The sequence below is a fragment of the Trifolium pratense genome, linkage group LG3 (assembly GCF_020283565.1).
Source record: "Trifolium pratense cultivar HEN17-A07 linkage group LG3, ARS_RC_1.1, whole genome shotgun sequence".
NCBI lineage: Eukaryota > Viridiplantae > Streptophyta > Magnoliopsida > Fabales > Fabaceae > Trifolium > Trifolium pratense.
This window is the reverse complement of record NC_060061.1, coordinates 16,734,296-16,755,341: the sequence shown is the minus strand read 5'-3', so window position 1 is coordinate 16,755,341 and position 21,046 is coordinate 16,734,296. Positions and strand designations below refer to the sequence as shown.

Here is a 21,046-nt window from a genome sequence, read left to right as displayed (position 1 = left end):
TTTCATTAAATAGTTTCTATTTTTGGTTACTTTAACATGTACAATATTGCACATGTTAGACAAACCCTTATTAAAAACTATTCGTCGATACAAATTGAATAGTATCTTACTCCTGTATGCTAACATTTGTTTTATATATTAATAAAAAATTATAGTGAAAGTAAATTATATGAATAGCGCACAGTAGTTAGAACTTAGAAGTAACACTTAAAAAGTATTTTTTCAGTCCTTAATATAAGATAAATATAACTTTTTAAATTAATTAAAAATTTACGTTAGATTTTCAATGAATCCAACAACTAAATTTTCTCTTATATTAAAAACCGAAGAGAGTACTGTATAGATTGTAATCATCACAGATCTGTTAGATTTGTGTATACATCTAGATCCAACGGTTTTAAAGCCACATAACATAGGTACAATCTCATCCATTCCATAGTTTGAAATTTTAGGACTCCATCCCTTCCATTGGACTAAAGCGCGCAATCTTTAAAGACAACATTCATTAATTAAAGAATATATAAAGCCAAAAGCAACCATCAAGACCATAATCGTCATTTCACCAAAATATCCCCAAAATACTATAAAAAACTACGCTACTATACATACAAAAAATGCAAAAAAAAAAATACAACATTTTTACATTATTTATTCTCTATCATCTTTATCGTCCATCGTTTAGTTTTGTCCCTCTTATTACATCATTTCGTAATTTCAATTTCAATTTCAATTTCAAACCTTTTCGTGTCCCTCTCCATCTAATCAATTCCTTCAACCCCTCTTACGCAACCACTCAGTAACAGACAAAAAATCAAACTTTTTTGTTTTGGGTATAATAAAACCCACCCAGAAATGAAGAAACCGCATTTCATCTGAATTTTCCGTCGGGAACATGTTTTTAAGGATAATCGGAGAAGGTGGTGGTTTTTAATTTACGAGGTTAGTTAGTGTGTTTCTTTAACGTTAACCGGGTGCGTAGGATAAGGAAGTTAAAAATAGGAAGTTTTTTTTTTTTTTATAGTTTTAATCGTGAACGTACACGTGTACGAAGATGGGAGCGGAAGTGATTGTGAATTGGGGTACGTGGGAGGAGCTTCTTCTTGGTGGTGCTGTTCTCCGACACGGCACTCGTGATTGGTCCGTCGTCGCTGCTGAACTCCGAGCTCGAACCCTTTCTCCATACGCTATCACACCCGAGGTAATATTAAATAAATAAATATTAATTAAATATTTTCCATTAGTATAATATTTTTGAATAAATATTTTTATTACAATGTTTTAAAGTCAATTCAAAAGTAATTTAATTTAATACTATTGGTTCAATTTTTTGGAACTGTAGTACATTATTGTATTGCTGCATAGTCTTGATTGACAACTCATTGAACATATTCATTGTTTAGATTATTCTAGTAATTGTAATTTACTACTAATTAATACTCCCTCCGGTTTTATACGATGAAAAAATTTACTTTTTAGATTCATCGTAAAATTGATGTATATAATGAATCTAAGAATTAAACATTTTTTTTATATATACAACCGGATGTAGTATTATAAGAAAAAAAAATCACTTTCTAAGTTCATTAGAAAATTGATGTATCTAGTTCATAATATAGGTCATATAATGAAGTTAAAAAGTGGTATTTTGCTTATAATAGTGACCCGGGGAGTATTGATTTGGCTAGAATTTAATAAAAAAATGTGAATTTATGTTTGGACTTTAGACCCACCTTTCTGACTGGAACCGAAGAATGTGACACAAAAACTAATAATAAATGGAAAGTGCATGCATATGTATTGAATATATAGATAGTTAAAGTAATGTATGATGTATGGAACAAAAAGAGTTATATTTGGAGAACATGTTTTGTGTATGAATTGGGTATGGGTAGTGTATTCACGTGGTGTTAATTGTTTTGGTGTGCTACTTTATTCAATTTGTTGCATTTGTTATTGTATATGTATCATTGTATCATATGCATATGGTTGTTAAGGTTTTATATACCCTTTTGTTCAAGTATTTAATAACTGCCAAACCTCTCTATTGTAAGCACATGGCTTGGAGTTCCTAAAAGACATGTTTTTGTTCTATAAAATACTATTCTTTTTTGGTATTAATCCTCTGGTTCCCAGGGGAAGGGGTTCCAGTAATCCAGAGAGTTCGGATGCAAGGTAAGTAAAGTCTGGTCAAGAATTTTTACCACCAAGAGTCGAACTCGGTGTAAAATACTACTATTCTGCAGTTCGGTTCGGTAAAAAACCAGTTTGGTTCAATTCGGTTTTCCAGTTCGGTTTAGTTTTATGGATTTTTGCCCACCCCTAGTATTATGCAGTGTAACAATTATAATCATAGTTTAAGTGTAAAAATTGCAGTGTCTATTCTGCAGTTCAGAACTTCTAAAATGTTCACATCACAGTTCATGAAGTTAGTATCACATATATTTAGGTGCTGTAAAACATATACCTAATTTACTTTGTTAGGTTTACTTTGTTCCTAATTTATGAACATGTATGTCTTTTGAACTGTTGAATTTATTTTTGACGGGGAATCATCATTTTGCAGGTTTGTAAAGCCAAATATGAAGACATACAACAGCGCTATTCAGGGTGCACGTAATTAGAATCGTTTCTTCTCATTTAGTTTTGTTTAAATTTTGCCAATTTGGCTGTACATTTTTTTATAGTTTAGATTTAATGAGATACCCTCCAAAGACAGCATAACACTTGTATACTATATCTCATTGTATTATATGATAACATGATACTCTTAGGGCTTGGTTTGAGGAGCTTAAGAAGAAAAGAGTAGAAGAGCTTAAGAGAGCTTTGGAGAAATCCGAAAATTCAATTGGGTTAGTTGCATAACTATCTTCCTCTTTAAGTTGAGATTCTGAAATAAATGTTGTCTCAATTTCTTCTAGTTTTTTTATTGAATGAAATGTCCACCAAATCTATAGGTTGTTGTACACACTAGATACTTTTTTCTTTTCCTTTTTTGAACGACAAATCTTTAGGTCAGTAATTATTCAGAAGACTTCTATGCTCCACTGTTGGACTGCCATTGGTTTGGGTAGAGTTTACGGTAAACATCTTTGTTTCAGGTCTCTTCAATCAAGGCTTGAATCCCTTAAAGCTGACAAGAACGAGAAAAGAGATGATTGTCATGTTGAAAACGACTCAGTTGAACCAGAATTACGCGTTCCTTCACAGAAATTGGAGAGAGTCGAATCTTCCACCAAAGAGACGTCAAAGGACGGGCTCTCTGCTGGGAGTTTTACACATCAAACCGAGACAAACTGGTCTCATGAATGCCAAGTTCCAGCAATGTCTTCTGAAGACATGGAGATTACGCCAGGTGTTTCAGGGTCTACTGAACATGAGAAAGTTCTGAATGTAGATAAGTTGGCAGATACTGTATATGAAGGACAGGGAGGGTGTTGTAAAAAACGGAGAGGGAAGAGAAAGAGGAAGGATTGTAGCAGAAATATTAATGAAGCGAGTGTAAGAGAAAGTGATTTTTCAATTGATGTGTCCAGGTTGAAAGAAAGTTCTACCAGTAACTGTGGCGAGGTTGTTAAATCTTCTGGTATAACTGAGGAGAATACGAACTTGAAAAAGGATGAAATGAAAGATATGATGGAGATTTTAGATTCTGTTATGGAAATTAAAGGCGCTTCTTGCTTTACTCGCAAGCATGATAGCCAGGTATGTGTAAAAGTTCCGTTCTATCCTCTTTAGTTGGTTTTTCAGTTTTTATAGCACAATAAATCTTTTGATGGTAGGTCCACTAGGTTCTTAGGATTTGCATTTCTTTTTTTTTTGGTTACAAAGAGGGCATAAAGCCCAGAAAAAAGAGAGATTACAACGCGACTATGCGCGGAACAGAGATTCCTAACATAGTATATTAGCAGTCACCGAGTGATTCGTCTGAGGACGACACTCCTCAAAATAGCGAGTTTCTTCACATAATGAACACCCCTCGTCTGCGAGAGCATCAGCACATAGGGTGCTTTCCCTAAACGCATGTTGCACAACCACCTCCCAATCAAGTTGCATAAGCTACCAAATCCGATTTATCAAAGCCCCTCCTGAAACGTCATCATTGATTTTACGCTTCAATGCCTCCACCACCACAATGCCTCCACCACCGCATTTCACCTTTGGAAGAAGAATTCAGTGTTCAATGAATTAAACAAACTAATTTAATGTTATTACTTTTTACTACTATGTTTCTATATTTGGATTGAAAATTTGGATTGAAAATAATTATCATCCACTAATGTCGATGATTATAAATTCCAACTGTTTTTTATTGTAGATTTAAATATGTTTTTTTATCATGCAAATATAGGATTTTTCTTCTTTTAGTTCTTGCAAAAAAATACTTCCTTATTGATTTCAATAATTTTCTTTTAAGAAAATTCCCTTTTATTGTTGATTTGAATCTTTGTTTATTTAGTGCTGACATGACTAACAGAAATATGTCATTGCTGCTACGTACGAATAATAATGCTATGTGCTATTAAGTAAAAATGAAAGTTTTCATTTTATTCCTACTTTTGAAATTGTTTACCATTAAGCAAAGTAGAGATTTGCTGCAAAGAATGGCAAGTAACATGATTTGATATGCACAAATTTTTTTCATAGCAGAAGCGAGCAAGGTACAGGCAGTTAATCCGAAGACACATGGACTTCGACACTATAAGGTCAAGCATTAGCAACAAAAAAATTAATTCAAAGATAGAACTTTTCAGAGACATGCTTCTACTGGCCAACAATGCTTTGATTTTCTACTCCAAGAACACTCGTCAATATAAATCTGCGCTACTCATGAGAGAAATTGTCACTGAAAAACTGAGGGAGAATGGCACGGTTTGCACTAAGAGTGACATACATGCACTGAGGGAGATTGGCACGGTTTGCACTAAGAGTGACATACATGCTGATGTCGACTCTAACTCTATGGTATTACCTGTTCAAGATCCTCCTGTGAAAGTCAGAAGTGTTCGTTCCGGTAACCGAAAGATCGATGTTGCAGAGACAGCTGATGTAAGCAATCCTGTTTCTGGGCTTTCACATGTAGCCAAGAAGAAGCCTAGTAGTAGTAAAGAGGATTCTCCATCTTCAGCGAAACCCTTACACATCAAGAAAGCTTTTGGTGGACCTAAAAAAATTGAACCTGCAACTCCAACTCCAACGAAGGAAACAAAGGAAAAGAAAAGAAGAAGATTTGGCTCCTAAAAGACCTCTTTTTGTACAAAGGTTTTGCATGCATTCGGGGTGGCTTTTTGTTGTGACAGCATGTGTTTCAATGCAGGAAATGCAGATGGAGCAAACTGTTCCATCCGTTTGATTTTGCGTCTTAACATTGCATCAAATACTCACTCCGACTTTTTCATTAGACTTTCACAGCGATTAACTTTCATGCAACCGCAAGGAATTTGGACAGGATTCGTGATGGAACGTAACTACCTCAAGCATGTTGTTAAATGAAAAATAGCTCTAGATTACAGTGACTTATCTGCAGTAGGTAGTTTTACTTTGTAGTTTGTAAATGTGAATTTTTGTTTTTGCGACAAGCATGTTGTTTGTACTCCATCTTCATGTTTGCTTGTGCTCATTTACAATTTCTTAACCAAGCTTATTGAATATACTCTCATTGTCAATGGACAAACAGGAATTTTTAGCATCATACATAGATGCACTTTTAACAACAGATCTGTAATTGGATAAAATTTTATTTTAGTCAACTAAATATTCACTACTATAATTAATGAGGCATATGATTATATATTTTGTGACAATGTTAAGCAAATAAAAAAATGTGAGGCATTGAAAGCACTAGCAAACTTATTTAAAACTAGTAACATTTGGATTCTATAAATATTGCAATAAAAAAATCTGTACTAGGAGGCAAGATATATGTCTTTTTGGTTTTTTATGCCATGTCTGTTTGGGTAACCCAATCAATGATCTCATTCAAATTACTATAATACCCCAGTGTTTTTTTTTAATATGAAGAAGTCACAAACATTACTTAAAAACGTACAAACATGAAGAAGTTATGTCTTTAACCCAGCCACATGAGTTGTTCAACCTAATAATCACAATAACTAGGACCGTCCAAAAAAAATTTGAAAATTGAGCTCCTAACCGAAAGAAACACATTTTAAAAAGAGTCATTTTCTATTTAAATAATATAAAAACAAATACTTATAAATAACATCAATAACAAAAATGAGTGATATTCTAATGAATAACATCAAAAAATTGTGGAGAAATGAAGTAGAATCAGCCAAATATTCTGTGTGATCGTAACATTAATCTCTTAACAAGTTGGAACCAAGCACAAGAAATGAAACAAAAGCAAAGCAATATTCAACCAACTATAGCGGGTACTAGGTGGTCCAAATCATCTATTGGAAGGTATAAATGCAATATAGATGCATCCTTCTCCACTACTCTCAATAAAGTGGATATAAGAGTATGTGTTAGAGATGATCAAGGAAGTTTTGTACTTGCTAAGATGGAATGGTTCTCTCCATCAATTACGATACGTGGACATTGGTGAGGCATTGGGACTGTTGCATGCCATGAAGTAGATTCAAGATTGACAACCGGAGCATGTGGATTTCGAGCTTGACTCACAAATTGTTGTAACTAAATTTCATAGTAAGAATAAAGATGAGTCTGATCTTGATGATATTATTAAGGACTTTAGGACCATGTTTAACACACATTTTAGAAACTCCCGAGTCGAGTTTATTAGGAGACAAGCCAATGAGGTCGCTCATATATTAGCAAGAGAGGCCACATCCCTAGCTAGTTTCCACATTTTCATTGATGTTTTCCTTTGTATTCGTGATATTATTATGAATGAAATTGAGTAGATACTTTACGTTAAAAAAAACATCAAAATACAACTTCTAGCTAATATCATTATTTGAATTTTTTTACATCATCATGTTTCTTCTCCACGCCACGAACGCTGCCAAGACTTTTAAACCACATAAATTAATACCCTTCCATGCGCATATCAATCAAAACAACGTCAAGAATAGCATCCTAGATGCCACTTATCAACCAATCTGGTCTGTCAACTCTTCTATTTTATTCATTTGACGAAACGAAATGATATAATTAAAATCACCAATTATACACCACGATAAGTTAAAGACCTGAGACAATTGTTTAAAAATAATTCCACAATATTTTCTTCTACTACCACTCGAAAATCCGTAAAAACATGCAAGACGCCAAATATCTCGTCTTAAATCAGCAAACTACCCCCGTGAACATGATTATTATAAAAATTGATAATCTGAACAATTATAATGCTTGTGCCAAAACACTACAATCCCTTCACCATCCACATTAATAAAACAGTAATCAAAGCCGAAACCATAACACAATTCTTCACTTTTCTATTCTTAAAACAATAATTTTTTGTAATTATTGAATAAAATAAAGAGAATAACTTTAATCTTTGACCATCTATTTAAAGGATTGAAGACCAGTGAATCAATTTATCTTGATTTTAGCAAACAATTGAAAAAAATAATTAATATTATAAAAAAATGATGTATATCGATTGAGACTATTTTCTTTTCTTTTCCTTAGACATTGCACATTTAATAGGAATGAATAATACTCTCTTTGTACCAATATAGGTAGTTTTTACGCATATTAAGAAATATAATTAATGTTGTATGAGAAAGAGAAATTTTGAGTTGATTTACAAAATTGTCCTTTATTTATGGTATTGAAAAAATAAATTGAAGAATTGAAATAAGAGAGTAATAAATAGTTAAAAGTATAATAAAACAAATAACATTAAATGTTTCATCAGTAATATAAAGCGACTTATATTATGGTACAAATTTGTTTCGAGAGTGATATATATTGTTTTACTGAGAGAGTAATAAATATGCAAACTTTGTTCTTCTGTGTCTCAACACCGTCAACTTTATTCAAACTGGAAAAAGTAAATGAAACACCGCAGTTCAGAGAAACCACCGCCGCGATCTCAATATTCCCCGTCGGAATCAGCTAACTTCCACGAGCTCAATAGTGACGTGTCACGTGCATTACAAGAAGATGTCTAGCTCTAAACAGCTAAGACAGAGAAGCTTCAACACTGACGGCAGTTTTGGTGATTCGGTCGTTACAGCCGTTCATGATAGTTGCGAAAAGGAAGGTAGTTCTGCAGAGCCGTTAGAATTGAAGCCTCTCTTGACGGAGGAATTAACTTGTAAGTATAATCAATGCTCATGCGCTCTCTCTTTTCACAAACTTTAGCTTGAAAAATATACTCTATATGTTAATCAATGAAAACTATTTTACTTCATATATTAATCTAGAGTTCGTATTAGGGGTGATATAGTACTAGCTAGCTACTACTATTTATGTCTTTGATTGATTATAGGATAAAAACATCAGGAGAAAAGAAACAAAAGTTGACATAACAATATGTTTGGTAAGCCCAGATTTTGAGCTTATAGCTTATAAGTTCATATGTTAATAAAAGACCTGTTTGGTAAATGTTTTTCAAAAAGAACTTATAGCTTATTTTACTAGCTTTATAGCTTATTTTTCAAACGCTATTTCAAGTAGTTTATAACTTATCATTTTTTCTTCCAATTTTATCCCTGCCATCTTACTTGAAAAAAATTAAATATTAATTAAACATATCTTTTTTATGTCATTTCATACTTATAAGTTAGTTCAACCGCTAATTTTACCAAACACTACAAATTCAAATTCAATCGGCTAGCTTATTTGCTATAAGCTCATCTGCTATAAGCTATTTTTTACAAGATGATTCTTATTTTAGCAAAGGTAAATAAGTTCATTTTCTTTCTTTTCATGACACCATATATAACCACACCCTAATAAATTTTTTAGGGTGCTGCAAATGATAGGTGATGATTATGGGGTGCCAACATAGTTGGGATGTCATGGTTATCATGTGATGCTTATGCACGCTAATGTTTTATAAAAAAAAAATGACACCATATATAACCAAACAAGATGTCAATTTGTATCTGCAAGTGGGGAAACCCGTTGGGACTGCCTATTCGAAGCCCTGCGAGTAGGGAACTTTTCTCCTTGGGGATGAGGGAGGAAGTCCTCCCAAGGGTGGGTGGTTTGGGGATGGAGATCATACCTCCCACCCTGCGGGGGACTCCGTGCCCTAGCAATTCACTAAAATAAACGACATTTACATTTTTCATTTGTTTTATGAATTATCATTAAATTTTAAATTATTTTACTACCAATTTAATTTTTTTTAAAAAAATTATGTTGATGGGTCTTTGCAAAGACCATGGGGATCCGTGGAGAATTCTCCCTGGGGTGGGGGAATGAGGATGGGGAACTTTGGATGTTGGGGACTAGGTGAGGGCGAGTACTCCCTACCAATGTAGTCAGGTTCGAGATCCTACGTAGGATCGGTAGGCTGGTTGAGAATCGTAAGATCGGGATCGTAGCTCGATTCGTAAGATCCTACTCAAGGGTAAAATTGTAACTTCACATACATACATATATACATAAACACAAAAAAATATAATACATGAACAAAATAAACTTAATTAATTAATATTTCTTAGACATCATTCTAAATGTTCATAAGTTCATAACCGAGGGTTAGAAGAAGCAACAACAAGGTTAAAAAAAACAAAATGAAAACAGAGGGTTGAAACTTGAAAGTGAAAGAGATGAGTTCAGAAGGTTTCGGTGAGGACAGAGGTTTGAGTGAAAGGGATGGTTGAAAGTGAGAGAGGAGTGAACGAAAGTTAGAAAGGAGTGAGAACAAACATACACTAACCGCCGGCGAGGTTCACGACGGCGCCGTCTAGAGCTCAGGTCAAAAAACCTCTAAGATCGTAAGAACCTATGACCCGGTGCGAGAACCTGACTACAGACAGGTCAAAAAAGGAACCTACATGGGTTCTAAGCTCGTTGGCCTTCACGAGCTCGTAGGATCGTAAGAACCTAAGATCCGGTGCGAGAACCTGACTACATTGCTCCCTACTCTCGCTCCGCCCTGTTGACATCCCTATAACCAAACAAAAAGAGAGAAAAATTTACATTCCTTTCTTCTTTTTTTTTTTTTTTTTTTAAATTTTCTCTCCATAGCTGAAACAAGATACAAAACTCATCCATTTTCACTTCTTTCTATTTTCTCTCTATCCATTTTATCTCTTCTTGTTCTTACCCCAAGAGTTGAATAGGTTTGTCCAGTTTCCCCCAAAATAATGTGATGTGATTGGTCTGACTTTTACTCATAGGAAATCCTTAACATGTAATGGTCTGTAATTCTGATTATTTAAAGAAGCCTATTGTCTTTTTTTTGTGTCTTATTCTCTTAAGGAATTTATACTGTACATGTTTTCAGTGAAGCAATCACCTGTAACATACTTCTTGGACAAAGTGTACAATGGAAATTCTTTATGGAATACAACAACTCTTGGGAATGAAAAGGGAAGAGAACGAGTTTATGACACTATCTTCCGCTTGCCATGGAGATGTGAATTGGTATATTCTCCTTTTCTTCGTAAAAAATAATAAAAAGGAACTGTATTTGCAGTTCTTCATGTTGTATATCGGTATGCTCCAGTGTTTAGTTGCTAAAGTTTTCCTTCAAACTCATCAATTGATCAGAAGGAAAAAAAATAAAATGTAGAAGTTTTGAGGGAACGATGTAACCTAAAGTTCTCCACTTACTGTGAAATAGTTACTGCATAATTATGTTTGTGTATTTCTGTTTAGGCGTTGTATGTTTTATGTCTCAGTATCTGAGATGCTGAATGCATTTGCAGCTTATAGATGTTGGCTGCTTTGTCTGCTTCTATTCATTTCTATCATTGTTAACTGTGGTTCCAACAAGGGTAGTAATGACCTCTTGGAAGCTTCTGAAAACAAGGTTTACCATCTTTCTTCAATATTATTTTTTTTTTGAAAACTTGGTATCCGGCCTTAGGACCGACTAATCCAAGCTTTCTTCAATATTATTATGTTACTTTGATATCAATTCAATGTACCTATTAGGATTTAGATGATATACTTATCGTCTTATTTGTTTAGTTTAGAATTGTCACTTGAGCAGTCATCATCTAGTTCAATCTTACATGCGTTCACTTTCGAAAATTGTATTAAATTTATGAAGGAAATAGAAGAGGATGATTTTTATTGGCCCATGTCACTCAGATGATGAACTTGGTTTAATGAGACATTCCACATGATACAGGCCTAAATTATTAATTTTTAATTAGACTAGATCACCCTGATTCTGTGTTCACCAAAGAAGTTGAATCTATCACCCACTTCATGATACGGTCTGCTAATTCATGTGCTTTGATTTGTTTACTCTACTACTGATTCTCATGTTCTGCTTCAAAAAAATTGGTAATGATTCATGATTCAGTTTAATATTATCAATGCTCATGGCAGGAAGTTCAAGAGGCCGTCTCCAATCGAGTTGTCTGATTTTGGCTGTTTCATTATTGTGGCTTGTGGAATCACTGTTTTGCAGCAAATAGGTTTAGCTCTACTCTGCTTCCATAGTTGTTTCATACATATTTCCTTTTGGTATTGATCAGGTTCTGATTCTTATACTGAAATTTGTGTTATGCTCACGATCCCTCATTTTTTGTGTTTTAGATATCAGCTTAATATACCATATAATCCGTGGTCAAGCAACCATTAAATTGTATGTGATCTACAATGTTTTAGAGGTGAGCATAAATTAATCCTTATCCAAGTTTTACTGATTAATTTGGTCCCCTTCCATACCAAAGTTTTGGACCCCCTTATTGGAAATCAAGACGGACATCCATGTTATATTTCTTACGTGGCATTTGCTCGCCAAATTTCCCGGTCGTAGATATAGAGCAATAACTTAGTGTGACCGGCGTGATTTTCATAATATGGAAGAATGGAATTTTGCACTGTGAATCATGAAACTTTGAGATAAATTTTTTGTTACTTTAGGAAACTAATATCTATATGTTTTCTCCCGTTCTATTTTTATGCGTTGTCAGTACTCCTATCCCATCCCCTAGGAAAAAAATGTACAGTCGTACTCTATTTCATAGTTACAATAAAAAGAAACGCTAAATTGTGGTGAAAATTTGCTGGAAGCTCTAATTGATCTATGCTGAAAGAGCATGTAAGTCTTACTCAAGCTATAGTGTTGACTTTAATGTGATCTGAGATTTGGAGCTACTCAAAATGAAAAAGTAACAAAACGAACAGAATGAATGGTGTAGTACGTATGGGTATCTGTAAAGGTAGTATACAGCTATTTGACAAGTTTCTTTTCTAGACTACTCAAATTGTAAGCTCAGGAGTTCGAGGATTCTATTTTGGTCATCTGTCTTATGTCGATTGGCCAAGTCTCATAGTGATCTGGATCGAAACTTACATTGTTACTCGTTCTTGAACCTTCTTGCAGATATTTGATAGATTATGTCAAAGTTTTAACGGGGATGTGTTGCAAATGTTATTTCATTCAGCAGAAGGACTTGCAAGATGTTCCCCTGAAACGCAAAGTACGAGATTCTGGAGATTTATTTCTGACCAAGTTTTAGCTGTTGTTGCAATAAATATCCTTTTTCTTTAGGATGATGGTAGTTTTTTTTAACCTGTAGTAGTTACTTTGGGTTAATTTCCTTGACTAGTCATACTTGTTCATTCTTTTATCTTATTAGCTCAGGCAATCACATTATCAGCCTGCATTGTTGCTCACTACAATGCACTGCCAGCTTTACTGGTGTCAAATAATTTTTCTGAGATCAAAAGCTACGTGTTTAAGGGATACAAAAAGGATAATGTTCATAGTATGGTGTACTTTGGTGAGTTATCTTTCCAACAACATTTGTTTCTCTTTCGTTGTTATTAGAGTATTTAGGACTCATTTCAAACATGAAAAAGGGTCTTAATGCCATGTTTCATTGCCCATTTGTTAGAACTTAGAATACTATTTAAATGGGTCCTCAGAAGCTAATGTCTACAATGTATCTGAGTATCTCCCAAGTCTCAATTGTCGATAATGATAACATAGTAACGTTGCTTAAATATTGTGAACCATAAAACTTGACTGATTTTTATTTTCACTGCATCTTGATTCTAGTATATATGACCTTCACATTGATCTTCACCTTACGCTTGTGGTACATAATACAGTTGCTTCTAATAATTCATGTATTTGATAAAGTGCCTGTTCTGCATTTCATTTTTAATCTTATTTATGGTGTAGTTTTATATTTGATCTATATTATTTTCTGTTTGTCCCTTTCACTTATTGCTGACAAGCAGATTCTATAGAGAGATTCCACATCTCAACATTTATCTTATTCGTTTTGGCTCAAAATATTATGGAGGCAGAAGGCCCCTGGTTTCAAAGCTTTCTCATTGTAAGATTATTTGGAACTTCATAGCACCTAATATTTATTACATAAATTTATCAAAGTGCATATCAATTTCCTTTGTTAGCTCAGTTTTTCTTAGGTTAGAGCTATTTTGTGTGGTGCAGCATACACTTTCGGTTTATCTATGTGAAGTGGCTATTGATGTTATCAAGCATTCATTCATTGCCAAATTCAATAATATTACTCCCATTGCATACTCTGAGTTCCTTGAAGCTTTATGTAAACAGGTATCAGTCGACATTTGACATATCCTTCTATTATGTGTTAAGAATAACTAATTCTGTATTTTTTCAGTTTGTTTTGTATCAAGACCATCAATTTTCTGCGACATTTTATCTATTTTCTTTTATGCATCTTTTCAAATACATAACTTTGATGTTTTTATTTTGTAGACTCTACATACGCAAACCGAGGATACAAAGAAAAATTTGAAGTTTGTCCCTCTTGCTCCAGCGTGTGTGGTGAGATTAAAATTATTTTAGGGCATGTCTGGAAGGACAGGTATTGTGGGAAAGGGAAATGAAGGTTAATGTAATACGGAATGATCATAAGGTCATATAAAAATACTCACGCTATTCCATTAATTTTAAAAGAAAAGTTATCAAATATGATTATTTATTTAGAAGGGGGAAATTTACCCTCCCTTCCCTTTCCCTTCAAGGTCCTCCATCCAAACATACCTTATTTATTATCTTTAGGATCCTGGTTTTTCCCCCTGGTTTATGGCTGCTGATTTAATGCCTTTTTCTTTCTTGTTTTAAGGTTATTCGAGTTCTGGTTCCAGTATACGCTGCTAATCTTCCTTACAGTCCCCTTCCGTGGAAGCTTTTTTGGATTATGCTATTTTCAGCAATAACCTACATTTTACTCACAAGCCTCAAGATTCTAATTGGCTTGGTTCTAAAGAAACATGCCACTTGGTATGTTAATCGCTGTCGAAGAAGGAATCATCATCTTCATGCAGATTAGTTTAGGGACCTACTAATTTGATGCCCTCTACAGTTAAAGGATCCCTTTGCTTGTGCCTGAAGATTACATATGGAAACAACTTTGTCCATCTAGTAAGTTTTTGAACTTGATGGCATGCATTTAGGCTTCCACCACCAAGAAAATACAGAAACTTTATAATCTATGTGTTGTATTATGGCTATAATACTTGGTGATGGAACCTGAGCTCTGATTTTTTGTTTTTGTTTTGAATCAGAGTTCTGATTGTTGTATACTAATTATGTGCACGTTGTGTTGTTTATGATGATAAAATCTCTGTCAATTTCAGCTGATAGCATTCTCTAACTCAGTGCGTGGACTCTATTGGGGCAAGTACAAAGATTGGGGAACATAAGCACACTTATTTTTTATTTTATAGACAAAGTAGACAACATAAGCACACGTTTTTTTTAGTAAAAAAAACATAAGCACACGTTTTCATCTTCAAATTATAGGTCAATCACATGCGAATAATCTATGTACAATGATGAGATCCATTTCACATAATACTATCCCTCTGATCATGCTTTCTAAATTAGTCCTTTTTTTATGTCACTTGAGATAAAAACATAGAATATAGAATATGAGTCTTTGCGGCCAAATTATTAGTAACACGTACAAAAAGTCATCTCTAATTCTTCACTCACTCACTCATTATATAAACATGTACACCTCCTCTTTCATTCATCACACAAACACGGTTCAAACCTTTCTTTTCATTTTTCTTCCTCTTAATTCGCTCACTAGTCTCACTCTCCATTTCATCCATATGACTCCAAAGTATGGTTTCATGAAATGCCTTTGTAAGCTATTCAAAGGTGGGGTATGGGGATAACATTAACTCATCTACACACCCTTTTGTACTATTTTATCTCACTCAACATCGGTAAAACATTGTTCTAACATATTTGCCAACTTTGATATTGCAGCAATATTTATTAATCGTTTCAATGAATCAAAGTTGTTGAAGGAATCATTATTTCATTAATTTTACCTCCCAATACATGAATATATAGCAAGTTATTTTGGTCTCATTTACAATTGATAATCTTTGTTTTGGCATTGAACAGAAGAATATGTGGTGGATGCAACCAGTACATAATGTTTTTCCGTACGCATCGACCAGAGGTCGAACCTATGACCAAATGGTTAAGGGAACCAAGTATCTACCACTTGTGTCACATTATGTTGGTTACTCATTCATTTATTTATATGTGAGTTTTCAACGACTATTGTCATTTTATCTATTTTTTTTTTTGTTTACAATGGAGCTGAAAGTCGAACTCATAATATTTAACATACTATCCAAATCTTGACCACTAGACCAAACCTAGTTGTTTATCATTTTTTTTTTCTGTCTATATTAAATGATAATAATTAGATGCTTACTTTATCCCTTCATAATTTGAAGGTATTTACCCATCAATCAATAAGAACAAACCAGATAATCGGATTTAGTATGTGGTACTCACAAGTAACTTATAACAAATTTTTAAATTTGCATATGTAAATTTGTATATGGCTTGTTCTTTTGATCGTTAGAAAAAAAAAAACCTTAATTAGACGCACCTCCTTTAAAATAAATATCAAAAAATCAATTTTCATTGCAACTTAAAAAAAAAAAATGATTAAGGGTAAGCAATGTGAATGAATAGAACCACAAGAATAGCATGATACGATACATTACATAAGCAATGCAATGTGTCGCATGTAAGGTGTCATCAACAACACTGTAAATCTGGTCGTTGCCAAGCTAACAACAAACAAAACAATACAGAGATATTCATGGCTATTTACCATCAATGCATATTTCTTCCTTTCCTTTAAACCTTCTCTCTCTCTCTCTCTCTCTCTCTCTCTCTCTCTCTCTCTCTCTCTCTCTCTCTCTCTCTCTCTCTCTCTCCTCTTCATTCTTTTTGCATCTGGGTATGTCCTCAAATCTTCAAAGTTTCTTTCTTTTCGTTTTTTCATCCTTACCCTTTTCATTTCTCGCCATTTTCTACAACCCGATTTCCTTTTCTCACTCTTTTACGCTTTTTTCTATACTGGGTTTCTAACATCGATTCAGGGGAAGATCTCTATGTCATTCAAAATTTTCCATTTGTTTTTTCATCTCATGAAAATAATGTTTTCATTTGTTATTATTGTTAAAAAAGATTGAAACTTTATTCTCAATGACGAGTAGTAAGACTGAAACTTTACAAGGGCTTGATCTGATTGATACGCTCATATTTATTCTCTCTGTTCTTTAAAGTGATGAAAATTGAAAAATTTAATATTGCATTTCATTTTTATTTCAGCTAATGTTATTTATCATTTGTTTTACTTTTAATGTTGATATCAATATCAATTGCAATTAGCTCCTAAGATTGGAATTTTAATTTTAATGTATAGTTTAATGTCTTGTTCAGCTGGATTTTTTTCCCCTCTTGCTATTTTTATTTTTCATGTGACTATTGGTGTTAGTAAAGTACCATATTGCATGCAGCTATGTTTTCATGTAGTGTCATTTGATGCTTGTTTAGGAAATTGCTTTGGTTGGTGTAATTTGTTGCTATTTTTTGAAGGTTTGGTTTGGCTAGTTTACACTTTAGATATTAGTGTAGATTAAGCAACATAATGTACTTTTTGTCATCATTGTTAATATTCTAAGCTTGTTTCTTAAATTCACATGTATTATCTCTTTTTTGTCACAATGGGACATGTGTATGAGTACCTTGCTTTAGGTGTGTTTTATAAGATGAAATATTTTATGACACTTCATGTTGCAGCAAGCATTTTGTGATGAAGACTGAATAAAAGCGTTCATTTTTCTATGAAGTCAATCAAATTATGGAAGTGGCCAATGACAAAAAAGAGTGTCTTGTTTGATGGTCTGTTTTATTTTTGTTCAAACTCATCATTACTTTCGATATTTCTAAAAGTTTTTCGTTGTGGTGTTCTGTTTGTAACTTGAGTTTTTCATTGTGAATTTTCTTTGACCAGGGAAAACCAAGTTTGAAGATCAAAAGGCTGCCTTTTATGGCAGTTGCATGTACAGTAATGTTGTTCGTTTTATATAGGACTTTCAAGTATCAATATAACCAAGAAGAGGTATGCGATAGTGTTACTTATACTATAATGCATCATTAAATGAGATTATATTCTTGCACTTCATTTGCTAATTTCAAACTTCCTTTTTTGTTCACCATCTGCATTGATCAGATAGACAAAAAGTTGAGTATCTGGAAGGAGGTAGAGGTATGCTGCTTTGAATTTTCCAACTTGTTTTTGTATTCTCCTTTCCAAATTTGAGCTTTGTTGTGTTTAAGACAAAACCTATTCCAGTTATGGTAAATGTCTGCATTAAGTTCTTTTTATGATACACTACCAACTTTACAATTCTTGTATTAATTCGATGACGTAACTTGGATGTGTATTCTTTATTCACATTGGTATTGTTGATGCCACCGTGCAGCGATATTCTGCACAAGCTGGAAAGTTGAAAGGCTTGCCGCGAGGTATAATACACAGTACTTCAGATTTTGAGTTAAGGCCCTTATGGTTGCGAGGTGATAAAAGATCAAAGGTCAGCGAGCTTCTTTGCATTGTTCTTTTACATTATAGATTGAACCTGACAGACGGTGGCAAGAGTTTGGTACTATGTATCGGACAAGCCTGCAGTTACCAAATCCGCTTCTAGTGAACTAAGCTAATTAGTGATTTCTTGGTCGTGATTATTTGTTCTTAGGTTACTGTTTACTCGAATCGTAACTTGCTGGCAGTTCCTGTTGGTATCAAACAAAAGGAAAATGTAGATGCTATGGTGCAAAAGGTATATTTGATAATTTGTTAGGTTACGGCAATTATTTGAAACAGTACTCAGTCTAATTTCATTGATTTCAGTTTCTCACAGGAAATTTTACAATTATTTTATTCCATTACGATGCCAATGTGGATGGATGGTGGGATCTTGATTGGAGTAGCAAGGCCATACATATTGCTGCTAGAAACCAAACAAAGTGGTAAGTATAAGACTTGTCAAATGAATCTTCTAGTTACAAATGATTTGAGTAATCTTCCACTACCTGACCTTAACTCTGTTAGTAGACTTTTGAATGCATGTGTTTATATGAATTATCGCTCTCAATTTAAATATTAATTCCCGAGTTCTTTCCTAGGTGGTTTGCAAAAAGATTTCTACAGCCAGATATAGTTGCTACTTATGATTACATCTTTCTCTGGGATGAGGATTTAGGAGTGGAACATTTTAATCCGTCAAGGTATGACTGATGTTTTTGTTGATCTTCCTCTTCTGGCAGTGTTTTGACATTTTTTATGCTTTTTTCTTCTAGAAGTTTATCGACGTTTTAAATTTAAACAATATCTTATTTTTAATTTTAGCCCTTGTGTTTTACTAAAACAGATCAAAACCAGCCTCGTCTAGTCGTCTGCATATATAATCAGTGGTTCACTTGATAGTTTATAGCTCTTGCCTGTAATACAATGTTGGTTCATATATACATGTATGCAGGGATGCATCAGTGCATGTGTGTTACTTAATTAATTTGGCATCTGTTTTGCAGATATGTTGAGATTGTAAGGGAAGAAGGATTAGAGATATCTCAACCAGCTCTTGATCCAAATTCGACAGAGATACATCATAGAATTACAGTCAGAGCTAGGACCAAGAAAGTGCATAGGTAACTTTTGTTTTAGAACACACAATTGTACTTACTAATCGTTGCTTGTCACTTTTCATACCTAAACTTGAGTTTTCTTACTTGCAGGCGAGTGTATGAACGCAGAGGTAGAACTAGGTGTTCCGATGAAAGTGATGGGCCACCATGCACCGGGTATATATTACTTTCTTTGAACACGGCTGTGCTGTGTATTTTAATATTTTCTTAAGACGATGTTCAATATCTTACCGTCCAAATATTTCTTTCATTAGGATGGGATTTTTAAGTTTGTAGATTTATTATACTTCTATTTTCATATTTAATCATGTTATGAATGACTTAGAAACTTCAATACAACTTGGGCAGGTTTGTGGAAGGCATGGCTCCTGTTTTCTCTCGAGCGGCATGGTACTGTACTTGGCATCTTATACAGGTAATTTTCCATGGCTCTTAAGAATCATAAAAACTCTCAAGTTTTACTCACAAACAACACTTTATTTCCTTATGAAGTTTGGTCTTGTCTCTTTTGTAATTCTAATATTCAACTTTTTTTTTGGACTATTAATAGATCAAAATAATCTATAATTTTGATAACTTAATCTCATCATTATCATTTTCGTTTTTCTCAGAATGACCTTGTCCATGGATGGGGAATGGATATGAAACTAGGATACTGTGCTCAGGTGAGAATTACACAATTTCTGGTAACTCATGATCGTAACATTTGATGGTCTTGAAGTGCATCGTGTTTTCTATTTAGTGAATTCATCATCATAACTTCACCTTTTCTTTAAGCTTCATTTACTGTATTTCAAGTATCATTAGTATTGAAATCAATGTCATTTTCAGGGAGAACGCAGTCAAAATGTGGGTGTTGTTGATCGTGAATTTGTTGTTCACAAGGCAATACAAACTCTTGGTGGTAGCCATCATGATACAAAAAAAGTATTTTTACCTCCTTGTCTCTCCAAATATTTGAATTGATTTTGTATCTATTTGCTTTCTTGCTTTAATACTACGTCTTCGGCTATTTGCTCCCCAAAACATGAATATATATGTTCAATGCTTACAAAATACCCTGTATTCTACTCCTTTGATGTTTCTTGGCAAAAAAGGCAACCCATAGGAACTATGATTTTGTTTTAAAAAAGAAAAGAAAATTAATGCAAAATAAGTGGTCCCGGCGGGGCTCGAACCCGCGACCTTCGGCTCATAAGACCAACGCTCTAACCAACTGAGCTACGGGACCTCTTTGAAGGTATGATTGTTAGGTACATATATATTATTTATGTTGCCCCTATATTAATCGGTCTTGTGAAATTTATTACCTTTGCAATGTTCAATGCCATTTACAAGAGTTATTTTATTCCTTATAATCTTATTTTGTTAACTAAGCAATTAATCTTACATTCGTCTTCTTTTTTATTTTGGTTCCTAATTAGAGACGTCGCCGCTCACCAGTCTTTGATCAGAGAACCGAGGTGAGACTTCTGAAGTACATTCAAAACCAAATTTTACGTTGATCGTAAAGTAGCTTGCAAACATACGACCTTGTCTAAAATTGTAACACATGCTTGTGAGCAGATAAGAAGGCAGTCAACATGGGAATTTGAAATATTCAAAGAGCGGTGGAATCAAGCGATTGCTGAGGACACAAATTGGGTCAAGCCATTTATGAGTGATAAAAGACGCATACGACGAAGGCGCAGCCGTAGCCGCAGCCGCCGGCTGATTTCTTAGCAATTCTTTCAAACTATCCTGGTTTGATATGTTAGCTTAGCTTCATTCATATTCCTTGGTCTTATATAAAGTTATAGGCAAAATTAGTTTTTGTAACTGAGTGGATTCTCAATTCATTCAATTTTGGAAGAATTCATATTTCTTAATATTCTTTTGTTCTTTCATACGACCGAGGTTTTGTTTATCGTCTTTTTTCCGTTATACGAGTCCTCTCCGGTCTTTTCTATTTTT

At 33.9% G+C, this 21,046-nt stretch overlaps 3 protein-coding genes and 1 non-coding gene across 9 annotated transcripts; 3 read left to right on the top strand and 1 right to left on the bottom strand.

The window, feature by feature from the left end:
- The first annotated feature begins 549 nt into the window (after positions 1-549).
- LOC123914492 lies at positions 550-5,671 on the top strand. Of its 4 annotated transcripts, none has more exons than XM_045965691.1 (6): positions 550-939; positions 1,052-1,198; positions 2,564-2,613; positions 2,772-2,849; positions 3,099-3,702; positions 4,648-5,671. In XM_045965691.1, the coding sequence occupies exons 2-6, from the start codon at positions 1,052-1,054 to the stop codon at positions 5,236-5,238; spliced, it is 1,470 nt and encodes a 489-aa protein (XP_045821647.1). In that variant the 5' UTR covers positions 550-939; the 3' UTR covers positions 5,239-5,671. The 4 variants fall into 4 exon arrangements, with proteins under 4 accessions (XP_045821647.1, XP_045821649.1, XP_045821648.1 ...); XM_045965693.1 differs by having other exon boundaries at positions 554-939; positions 1,022-1,198; positions 2,564-2,607; XM_045965692.1 differs by having other exon boundaries at positions 608-939; positions 2,564-2,607.
- A 2,280-nt stretch (positions 5,672-7,951) lies between these two features.
- LOC123915711 (protein POLLEN DEFECTIVE IN GUIDANCE 1-like) lies at positions 7,952-14,982 on the top strand. 2 transcript variants are annotated; one of them, XR_006811956.1, is made up of 12 exons: positions 7,952-8,248; positions 10,394-10,533; positions 10,818-10,921; positions 11,449-11,537; positions 11,659-11,732; positions 12,452-12,602; positions 12,684-12,851; positions 13,315-13,412; positions 13,532-13,654; positions 13,820-13,888; positions 14,190-14,488; positions 14,704-14,982. XR_006811956.1 is itself a non-coding variant. In XM_045966920.1 (11 exons), exons 1-11 carry the CDS (start codon positions 8,095-8,097, stop codon positions 14,394-14,396), a joined length of 1,377 nt encoding a protein of 458 aa, XP_045822876.1. In that variant the 5' UTR covers positions 7,952-8,094; the 3' UTR covers positions 14,397-14,697. The 2 variants fall into 2 exon arrangements, 1 of the variants encoding a protein (XP_045822876.1); XM_045966920.1 differs by lacking the exon at positions 14,704-14,982 and having other exon boundaries at positions 14,190-14,697.
- A 507-nt stretch (positions 14,983-15,489) lies between these two features.
- On the top strand, positions 15,490-20,979 carry LOC123915712. Of its 2 annotated transcripts, none has more exons than XM_045966921.1 (15): positions 15,490-15,628; positions 17,186-17,287; positions 17,400-17,507; positions 17,619-17,654; positions 17,872-17,982; positions 18,145-18,228; positions 18,300-18,418; positions 18,575-18,676; positions 18,980-19,096; positions 19,184-19,249; positions 19,442-19,508; positions 19,705-19,758; positions 19,925-20,020; positions 20,518-20,556; positions 20,660-20,979. In XM_045966921.1, the coding sequence occupies exons 2-15, from the start codon at positions 17,285-17,287 to the stop codon at positions 20,813-20,815; spliced, it is 1,158 nt and encodes a 385-aa protein (XP_045822877.1). In that variant the 5' UTR covers positions 15,490-15,628; positions 17,186-17,284; the 3' UTR covers positions 20,816-20,979. The 2 variants fall into 2 exon arrangements, with proteins under 2 accessions (XP_045822877.1, XP_045822878.1); XM_045966922.1 differs by lacking the exon at positions 15,490-15,628 and adding an exon at positions 16,023-16,340.
- On the bottom strand, positions 20,251-20,324 carry TRNAI-UAU. Its single transcript has one exon. It is a non-coding gene; the product is annotated as a tRNA-Ile (tRNA).
- Positions 20,980-21,046: the final 67 nt, after the last annotated feature.

Bases quoted from the DNA above. Each gene is read 5' to 3' on its own strand.
- LOC123914492 (XM_045965691.1), top strand. From the start codon at position 1,052: ATGGGAGCGGAAGTGATTGTGAATTGGGGTACGTGGGAGGAGCTTCTT. The intron at 1,199-2,563 runs GTAATATTAAAT...ATCATTTTGCAG, and splicing joins CATACGCTATCACACCCGAG to GTTTGTAAAGCCAAATATGA. The intron at 2,850-3,098 runs GTTAGTTGCATA...TCTTTGTTTCAG, and splicing joins AAATCCGAAAATTCAATTGG to GTCTCTTCAATCAAGGCTTG.
- LOC123915711 (XM_045966920.1), top strand. From the start codon at position 8,095: ATGTCTAGCTCTAAACAGCTAAGACAGAGAAGCTTCAACACTGACGGC. The intron at 12,603-12,683 runs ATATCCTTTTTC...GACTAGTCATAC, and splicing joins TTTAGCTGTTGTTGCAATAA to TTGTTCATTCTTTTATCTTA. The intron at 12,852-13,314 runs GTGAGTTATCTT...GCTGACAAGCAG, and splicing joins TCATAGTATGGTGTACTTTG to ATTCTATAGAGAGATTCCAC.
- LOC123915712 (XM_045966921.1), top strand. The intron at 17,983-18,144 runs GTCAGCGAGCTT...ATTTGTTCTTAG, and splicing joins GAGGTGATAAAAGATCAAAG to GTTACTGTTTACTCGAATCG. The intron at 20,557-20,659 runs GTGAGACTTCTG...GCTTGTGAGCAG, and splicing joins TCTTTGATCAGAGAACCGAG to ATAAGAAGGCAGTCAACATG.